This window comes from Hyperoodon ampullatus (genome assembly GCF_949752795.1).
Source record: "Hyperoodon ampullatus genome assembly, chromosome: 6".
NCBI lineage: Eukaryota > Metazoa > Chordata > Mammalia > Artiodactyla > Ziphiidae > Hyperoodon > Hyperoodon ampullatus.
Genome location: NC_136919.1, coordinates 10,290,625 through 10,300,468, shown reverse-complemented (window position 1 = coordinate 10,300,468; position 9,844 = coordinate 10,290,625). Strand labels below are relative to the sequence as shown.

Genomic DNA, 9,844 nt, shown 5'->3' with positions numbered 1-9,844 from the left:
GCTGGACCACGGCTGACTCTGTGTGATGGGAAGTAAATGCTGTGTGAAAGCCACTGAGGCCTTGGGGCTGTTAGTGTCACTGCAGCCCAGCCGTCCTGCCTAGTAGACTCATCCAGTCTTCACAAGGCCCCTTTGAAGAAAGTATTATTGTCCCCATCTTACAGAAGAGGAAACTGAGGCTCAAAGAAGTAGCTCATCTGAGGACACACCAACCAGGAGAGAGCTGGAATTTGAGCACAATCTGCCCGACCCCAGGGTCTGCTCTCATAAGAGGGCACTCAGTGAGCGTTCGCTTCACAGAATCCGTTGGTGAGGAAGGACAGGGTGGGCCGAGCTGCAGAGTCTGGCTCTGGGACCTGGACAGGGTGCAGGCTCGCAGCATAGGGCCCCCACATCAAGCCGTCTGTCCCTGGGGCAGAGGGCCCAGGCCCAGTGCCTGTGTGCCCTCCTTCCTGGCACTGAGGAAGCTGGTCTTGGCACTGCCACGGCAGTTTATTTGGACTCTGGAACTCACGGGGACAGCTCGGCACAGCTGGGTCCCCCCTCAGGGCGGGCACCACTGGGGAGAACATGGCGTTCGCACAACCGGACTAAGCAAGATGACAGATGCCAACATCATGTGGCCGTTTATCAGGTGCTCACACACCAGGCCCTGTGCGTATATTGTTTCATTGAGTCTTGATTCCAGCCCTGCAAGTTGGTGTCTTCATCCCGTTGTACAGACAGGGACCCGCGGCACAGAGGAGTCAGCCCCTTACCCGGAGGGAGTGAGGCCGGTGAGGAGGGGCTGGGATCGGGACCCGCACCTGGGAGGGGCCCCTCGGTCCTCAGACCAACCGATCCCCACGGAGCTCTGGGACGGATGCCGCTGCTGATGCCCAAGGAGGAGGTTCAGCTCACAGGCCAGGGTGTGGGGGGCTGGGGTCTGATCCCAGGTCTGCACCCTGAGCCCTCTGACCCTGAGCTGGGGAAGACCCTGCTTTTTTCTTCTCTTCCTCCCGTTCCTCCCTCTGGAAGGAGGAGAGCAGCCCTGGCAGCACCGGCAAGAGTCAGGTGGCAGGAGCTGTGCCAGGAGCCGGGGGGCCGGTCCTGCCAGGGCTGCCGTGGAGGCCGTGGTGGCCCCTCGGGGATGCCAGGCCGGGGGTGGCGGGGCGGAGGCGCAGACCCCTTCTCCCTACCTCTGGCTCCCTCCCCAGTCTCGGGGCCCCTTCTTCAGCCTCCGTGGCAGCCGCCATCCTCGCCAGCTGGGAAGCTCAAAAGCTATTGATGCCGTGCCCGGTGGTGAAGCCACAGTGTCCCCCTCCCCGGGACCACTGGGGCGGGGGCTTCCTTCTCCCCTCAGAGGCCACAGCACGTCAAGAAGCCGCGACTGCCCGCTCAGCAGGGCTGCTGCCTCCCCACCTCAGGCCCCCAGGCCCCCACCCCGCCCGTTGCTCCCACCGCCCGTCGCTCTGCCTGGCACTCACCTGGCCCATGCTGGTCCCCACAGCGCTTGCATGGCGCTCGCTGCAGTGTGGCCTGGGGGTCACCTGCCACCTCTTGACCTAACCAGACTGTGAGCGTCGTGATGACCAAGTTGGGTCTTTGCTCCCCTCTGTCCCGACGTTTCCCAGTCCCTCACCTGGGGAACCAGGGGCCTGGAGGGGCAGCTGGCAGGCTTTAGGGACATGACAGGGGAGGGCACAAGCTTCCAGCTTTTTAACCCATGGAGAGAGAACTCAGACGGATGTCAGCGTGGTCTCCACACAGCTGAGGGGCCCCCCGAGGCAGTGGGGAGACTGGTCCCGGGGACCAGGGAGGAGAGGGGTTAGGAGGTAGCTGCCGTGCCCGGTGGGAAGAGGGACCTGGCACGCAGGGCTGGCAGCACAGGCCTGGGGAGTCCTGGCCAAGGGGGACCAAACAGGCCAACAAGGAAAAGCACTGACCTGAACGGCAGTGCGCCCTGTCGCTGGAGGTCTGCAGGCTGAGGCCCAAAGACCCTGGGAGGAAACATACATTTGCTGCTCCGGGGAGGAGGCTGGACGAAGCGAGCTCACAGTATTCCTCAACTCTTAGCTTCTTGTTCAGATGCAGAGGAGCTCCTCCAAGTTTTGGAAAACAGAAACCACTGGAAGGAAGTTTGGGCACACTGTGATTCTGAGACATTAAGGCATTCTCTAGAAGGGTCTGCAGGGGCCACCTACTCCAGCACCTGCATTTATAGATGAGGAAACCGAGGCCCAGCAAGGCAGTGCCCGGCTCAGGCCCACAGCCGCTAGCCATGGAGGGCAGGGCCCGGAGGCTCAGAGCACGGCTACCGTTCAGTCACTCTCGCTGTGTCCCAGATGGAAGGTGGGACCCTTCCAAGCCCCAAGTCCTCAACCCTGGAATAGAGGTAGTGACAGGACCTGCCAGAGGCTGGCTGCGGGATCACCTGTGCCTGTGCATATTTATGAGGGGCCGGCACCCAGCCTGCCCTCAGATGTTGGGGGCTGCTCAGTGGCCAGCAGAGGCCAGCGGAGGCCAGGGCTCCAGGCACCACTGCTAGGGCCCGTCAGGCCACCCAGACTTAGTAAAGTCCCCATCCTGAGTTACCGTCAGGTCCGTGGGGGCCACACTGGAGCCAGGTCAGGAGACTCGGTGGAAGGTGGAGGCGGGGCCTGCTGGGTCACTTGGGTGTAACCTGGGTGTGCTGAGCTCCTGCTTTGTAGAGCTGGGCCCTGGGGAGACAGGTGAGAGGTGCTCACAGTCTTACCTTAAAATCCAGGTATCGGGTGTGAGAGGGGCCGAGGAAAAACTGAATTTAAACAGTCTCGATATTTGGTGGACCTGGGCAGTGGTTAGTGCTCCCCTTAAATTATTCCTTCAAGTGTGTGTTTCACGTAAATTGCACATGTGCTGTATTTCACGATATGAGAATGGTGTTGATTTTGTAATTGAAGGAAGTGATGATTTCAAAGTCACCCTTGAGTGAAGAGGGTCACCCTGTCTTGCTCAGTATTAAAGGAGGCCCACAGTACATTTCAGAGCTCCTTGGCACCACACCAACTGCCAGCAAACGTCACTGCCCAGAGCGATTCATGGCGGTCACCGCCCTCAGCAGTATGTGCGCAAGACTTCAAGAATTCAAAGAAATACGTAAAATAAGGTGTTTATGATTTTTATTTTAATATTGAATATGTCACAAGATTTAATGACCAAATTAGTCATTTACATTTTTCAAAGATATCTAAATATAAAATTGCTAAAAATTCAAATACAGATAGCAAGCTACAAATAATATTTCTTTTGTTTCTGGGGTGGATAGGAATGGAAGACATTAGAAAAGGGTGCTTCTGTTGGCTGAACAAAGATCAGAATGAAAGAGGAATTCATTAGGTGCCTCTGTGCAAACGGACCCTCAACTGTGAGAGGCTGTTTCAGCCACGTCGCTTCCTGTACAATGATTTAAAAAACTTTGAAATGCAGGTCCTCAATGAAACCTCAGTCTGCCATCTCGGCCAGGGCCAGTGCGAAAGGACGTCACCCTGGGAGGGACCCTGGAGAGGCTGGCGAGGACCACAGAGGCATCAGGTGTGGCCAGAGGGGTGGTGTCAGCAGATACCTGATTCCTTGCCCCCCACCCGCTGGGAGCTGGACCCCTGGCAGCAGCTCCTCCCGCCCCGCAGTCTCTGATGCAGTGAAAGCAGCACTTCCTTCCTGCTCAGACGCGGGGGCAGGCACTGTGGGGAGAGGAGAAACGGAGCCGAGGCCCCTGAGACAGCACAGCAGAGACTCTTCCGAGTCCAGGAAAAATCCACATGCGGGTCCAACTGTCAGCTGAAACTTAGACTTGTAATTTAGGAAACAGAAGAGACCACTGCTGGCTGGGAGCTCAGTGTGACCCCCACTTCTCCGAGCCCCGAGCTTTACATGCAGTCCTGCCTTCCTGAAATCAGAGGTGCTGGGATGAGCCGAGGAGAGGAGGCTTCTGAAGGGGAAAATGGCGCAGCCTTGGACACACATCACTCGGTCCCCTTCCTAACTTTAGTAAGATAGTATCCTCAAAGCAATGCACTCATTTAAACAAATGGCATAGTTAAAACTATTGACTAAATCCTAAACATTTCTTCTGAAAAATCGAGCCATAGCTTTTCCAATCTGCCTGTTCAATATGGGAACAGATTTTAAAGAGAATAACATAATCCATACTCTGCCCCAAAGAATGGTCCATCATACCAACTATGATAAAGAGTTTATTAAAAGGAAGAAAAAAAAAAAAGAACCGTACATTTTTGTTCTTCGTTTAAGAAATTTGATCAAGTTGCAAGGACATGTCTGGGCATGACTATGTACATCTTCGGGCGGGGCCGTCAGGCAGTGAAGATGGCTGGGCAGCTTGTGGCTCCTCTCGGTGTCGTCCGGCCCCGGGCACTGCTAATCAAAGCCATTACCACTCAGGGTTCGGCCCCGTGGCAACGTCCCCAGCTCTGTTCTAGGGGGGTTCCCCCCCTTCCCCAAGAGCCCACCAGCCCTGTCCTCGTGAGCCAGGGGCTGGCCTCCCCGAGGACTGCAGGACACAGGGTGGGCTCTAGGGCCACCTGGTCCTGGCAGGCAGGCTCTGAGCTATGGCAACAGACTGAAGCCGGAGGCCGGTGTCATTGTTGCCCTGATTTCTTTTCCTTCTGGAAGCTGAAGCTTGTACGTCTGTTCAGCTTTCTTTGTTTTTGAGCAAAATAGTCAGCCCGGGCAGTGCTTGCTCGTGATTCCAGGATGTAGTTAACCTAGAAAGCAAGACGACACAGCCCAGTCACTTGCCAGCCACTCTGCTCGCCTGGGATGAGCAAGGGAAGGGCCCTGCCCCGGGCTGGGCGCCCTCCGGACCCAGTGCTCCCCTGTGCATGGCGTCCAGTCATCACGGCAACCCCGCAGGCTGGGACCGGAGCCCACTGCACAATGGGAAAACACGCCTGGAGAAGACACGAGGCTGGTACAGGTCTTTCAGCCAGTGGTGGAGCTTTCCTGATTCCAGAGACCGTGGTCCCTCCCAGAAGAAGCCTGTGCACCGGGCTTCCTCGTCCTGCCCCAGCCTGCCTGGGCTCGCACATAACTTCTCCGAGCCCCCTCTTCCCTCGTCTGAAAGACAAGGACGTCACAGGGATGAAAACCAAACCAAAACAAGGCTCTGTGTTCAGCCTCCCACCAGCAGGTACAGAGGTTCCAACTGGGGTATTTTAATGCTCACAAGCACCCCACTAGCTACAGCTCATTTGATAAAAAAGGAAAGTGAGGCTCAGAGAAGAGGACCAAGCTGCCCGGATCACCGAGAGGTCAGGGTCCAAGCCGGGAAAGGTGCCGTGGAAACTCTGTGCAGGATGCACAGCCAGCTGCCTCCCAGGTCTCCACGCTGCTGCTCCCACCTGGTTCTCTTGGGGTCTTTTCAGATTTCCCCCCCATGCTGGATGGTCACTGTCACCATCACCTTTGGCACTGAGCACCTGCCTTATCTGAGCCTCACCCCATGTTTGGCTCAAGGGGCAGAGGGAAAATTAAGACTTGGTCCCTGTCCCGAGGACCTCATGGCCTAGTGAGTGTCCAACAGAACAAGTGTGACAACAGATACAGAAGGAGCAGAAAGGAATGGGGAGAGTAACTATCGGGGACATGTGGGGCAGGGAAGGCTTGTGGAGGGGATGAATGAGATGGGTTTTGAGAGACAAATAGGAGTTTGGGGTGTACAAGGGGTGGGGAGAATCAGCATGCGTCAAGGCACAGCAGTGGAACACAGCAAGGGGGTGTCCATGAACTGCAGAAGCTTAGGGGCCAGTCAAGGTGAGGCAGGGAGGAGCCAGGGAAGGGCAGCAGTGCCGAGATAAGACCTGCGCCTGCTGTGAGGATGAGCCCCCGGCTGGGTGGCGGTGGCGGTGGCAGCAGCAGCAGTGTTCGGAGTGCTTTTCAAGGATTGAGTCATTTAACCCTCACAACAGCCTTAGGAGATGGCTGCCATTGTTATCCCCATTGTACAGAGGAGAAAACTGAGGCACAGAAATGATAACGTCATTTACTCGAGGTCACAAAGCTAGAAAGAGTACGCGCCAGGACCTGGACCAGCTCTCCAGGCCCCGGGCCTCCTCAGAGGCCCCCATCCCCTCACCTCCTCAGACCCGGCTCCTTCCACTGCCCCAGCTGCCCTCTGGCTGCGCCTTTCTGAGAACAAACACTGCTTCTCTTCAACCTCAAATGTCTAAAAGTTATGACTAGAACCCTGAATATTTCTGGCTAGAGAAACGAGCCCCCCCCACCGCTGATTGTACTCTGAGGGCCACGTTTCCCGCGCCCGGAGCGGGAGAGGCCTCTGCGGACTGAGAAAAAACCGAGGGGCCCCAGGGAGGCGGTGCGGATGCCTCGCCTCGCGTGGGGCTGGGGCTCTGCCACGGTGTCCCCTCCAGACTTTCTGCTCTGATGGTCGCCGGCAGCAGGCGTTAAAGGCTGGTGTGTGAGTACAGAAGGCTTGACGCGCTCGGCCCACTGCCTCGCCAAGTTACCAGCTGAGAGCAATAAATCATGAGGCCTGCAGGGCCGGGTGACGATTTGGGACACTAGAGACAATGCATGGAAAGAAGAGGTTTATCATTCTTAATAAGAGCAATCTTTGGGTTCGACTGTTTGCACACTCAACCAATCTACTGTTTTCAGTGTATTTTTGGCACATGTAACTTGACAAAAGCATTTAAAAATGATCCTCAACAGGCCAACTATTTCCTAAATTTATTATCTTCAGTGCTTTGTGATAATCACATAGATAATTTTAATGGAAGATTAATGTAATAATCAAAAGATAAAAACGCCCTTTGGTCTGCCATTAGCTGGTTAATATGCTGTGGCTTAAAACTTGCACAATTTTATGTACTATAGAGTGTTTCACTTTCAATGCATTTTACAGCTTAAGGCATAAAAATATAGGGAGTTTTCACGGTCAATAAAGTCATAGCCTCCATCACTCGATCACGAGAAGAACCCAATTTGAAGGGACCAATGACTCCTCTGAGATTCACCTCGAAGCCTGCAGAATTAGGGACCACACAGGGCTTAGCTCAATCCCATCTCGGGTGGGAAGGTCAGGGCAGGTCTGGGACTCCTCAGCTTGGTTCAAGGTGAGGCTCCACCTGTATGTGCTCTGTGGCCTTGGGCCTCCTTTTCCTCATCTATAAAGTGGGGATAATAACGTCTACACTGGGCAGGGCAGTTGCGAAGATGAAATGAGATAATGTACATAAAGTGTCTTGTATACAGTCGGTGCTCAATAAATGGGTCCTATGGGGAAAAACACGAGCTAAAAATAACTTGATGGAGAGTTGCCTGCTTGTAATAGTTTCTTTGACATTAGCCTCTAGTCCTTATTTCCACCTTTCAGTTTCAGTCTAAAGCTCTTATTTTATGTGAAATTCCTCAATTCTAGAACCACCACATGTATTACTTGCGTCTAAGACAGACCAGACCGACCTGAGAAGAACCTCTGATGGCAACATTTCTACCAAGTGGGGCCTCAGTCACTTGGTGTTGGTGCAAAGCCCCACGAAGACACTGGGAATGGCAGATCGGGCTAAGTATTTAAACTGCTTTAAAAATCAGAGATCGGAGACGTGAAATTTAATCTTCCATCAGGATCGCGATCATTAGCTCTCTAAATAAATCAGGCTGGGACTTCTCCTGGAGTCTTGTGCATGATATAATATTTCTACAAGCATTTTCATATGAAAACAGACATTTTAGGGAAGGCGATAGGCCTTGGGGATTTTGCAGAAAAGCATCTGCTTCGAGGGAGCATTTGGTCCTGGAAAATGATTTCTCTGTTCTTCCACAGTCTTGCACTGGTCATAAACCTGTGTTTCTGTCATCAATCTGCTGTTGTGAAAATTATTCTGATGTCAAACACAGGATTATAATTTTACTAGAATCCTTCTAGTAAAATCCTTGAATATTTTAATGCTGGCTACAAAAAAAAAAGGCCAGGACTTCCCTGGTGGCACAGTGGTTAAGAATACGCCTGCCCCATGATTCAGTCCTTAGGTGTGTACACCTTTCAACATCGTAGGAATTTTAATTAAAAAAGCAAAATTTGTTTTTCCAGTTGCAGCCTACTTTAAGGAATTACTGTTTTTCCCTTTTGTCACAGTTAAAATCAAGTGTTGGGAATTCAATTATAATTTGAGTAAAAATATATCCAGTAAGAATGAATGTAGATGGCTAAATGATTCTTACTCAGTGTGATGTATAATGCAGCAGGGACCCTTGTAAATTGTCATATGCCAATAAAATGTCATAAGTGGTAAAAAAAAAAAAAAATACGCCTGCCAATGCAGGGGACATGGGTTCAAGCCCTGGTCCGGGAAGCTGCCACATGCTGTGGAGCAAGCTCGTGCGCCACAACTACTGAGCCCGTGTGTCACAACTACTGAAGCCCGCAAGCCTAGAGCCTGTGCTCTGCAGCAAGGGAAGCCACCGCAATGAGAAGCTCGCACACTGCAACGAAGAGTGGCCCTTGCTTGCTGCAACTAGAGAAAGCCCGCAGGCAGCAACGAAGACCCAATGCAGCCAAAAATAAAATAAATAAATAAAATTTAAAAATTAAAAAAAACCCAAAAACGCCAGCCCTGACGGGGTAATGGAATATTTCTCCACCTGGCTCCCGAGTGCGGCATATGCTCCCTGGGCTGTCGGGGGATGCACTGGCAGGTAACTCTTAGCTCACTGCTTTCAGGCACTCCAGGTGGGCACTGTCCCCTGCCTGTTCCAAGGGGCTCCGATCCTGGGTGGTCTATGAACCCTCTGCTTTCCATCCAACTGGTCATGCTACTCTGTCTCGGCTCTAAACTGTCCTCCTAGCAGCTTTATTCTTTTAATTCTCATCTACTACTTTTGAAAATCTTTTGAAGCCATGAGGACTTTGCCTCAAAATGTTTCTGTGAAACAATTCCATTTCATCGAAACCTCCTGGTCAGCTCCTTAAGTCTATGCACACCTGGGAGGTTAGGAGCACAAGTTCTGGAATCTGCCAAACCTAGGTCAAGTTCTGGTTCTGCCTGTCACAACCCTGGCTAAGTTACTTTTTTCCTGAGCCTCAGTTTTCATCTAGAAAATGGGAATGACTGTATATCACTACCTCATATAGGTGTGAAGGTTCCTTGAGACAGGACAGGTAAAGTGCCTGGCCCAGGTCCTGCACTTTGTGACCCCTCAGTATATCTTAGTACTTTCATTACTATTACTTGACGACATCTACCCTTAAGAAGAGAACGAATAATCACTTAGGGAGCTTCACCGTACCATTTAATATTTGCTCTAGCAGCTAATATTAGCCTTATGGTGGGGTAGGGCAGGGTAAGTACCATGATCCCTATTTTACAGGAGAAACTGAGGCCCAGGGAGGTGATGTGACTGGTCAGAGTCACACACAACCAGGGGTGGAGGAGCCCCCTCTGGCTCTAAGCCCTGTTCTGCCAAAGCAGTTCTGTTTTCTCTATCTGGTCATTCTACGTAAGATTTGGCTTGGAGAAAGGATTCTCAGTTTGGAAGAGTCTGAAAATCACTAGTCCAGGGCTACTCAGAGTGTGGTACGCAGACGGCATCCTGTGCAGCACCTGAGAGCTTCTTAGAGACAGAATCTCGGGCCCTGACCCATATCTCCTGAACCAACGAGATCCCACGGGAGCTTTTCTCAGTCCGACCCCACTTTGCAAGAGTCTGTGTGGCTTGTGCAACCCCTCTGCTCCAGACACACGGGCTTGGGTGCAACCTCCCAGCCACACCGCACTCGCCCTGCTTCTCTGCCCCGTCACAGGCTGCTCTCTCTGTGAAATGCCTTTTCTCTCTCCTCACCTGGTAA

At 52.7% G+C, this 9,844-nt stretch overlaps 1 protein-coding gene across 1 annotated transcript in view; it reads right to left on the bottom strand.

Annotated features, from left to right (window-relative positions):
- Positions 1 to 4,201: 4,201 nt before the first annotated feature.
- Positions 4,202 to 9,844, bottom strand: part of MAPKAP1 (MAPK associated protein 1) — a 229,780-nt gene continuing 224,137 nt past the window's right edge. Inside the window, exon 12 of the mRNA XM_079705813.1 lies at positions 4,202 to 4,742. Coding sequence (XP_079561939.1) covers positions 4,617 to 4,742 — 126 coding nt within the window. The 3' untranslated portion in view covers positions 4,202 to 4,616. The remainder of the gene's footprint in view (positions 4,743 to 9,844) is intronic.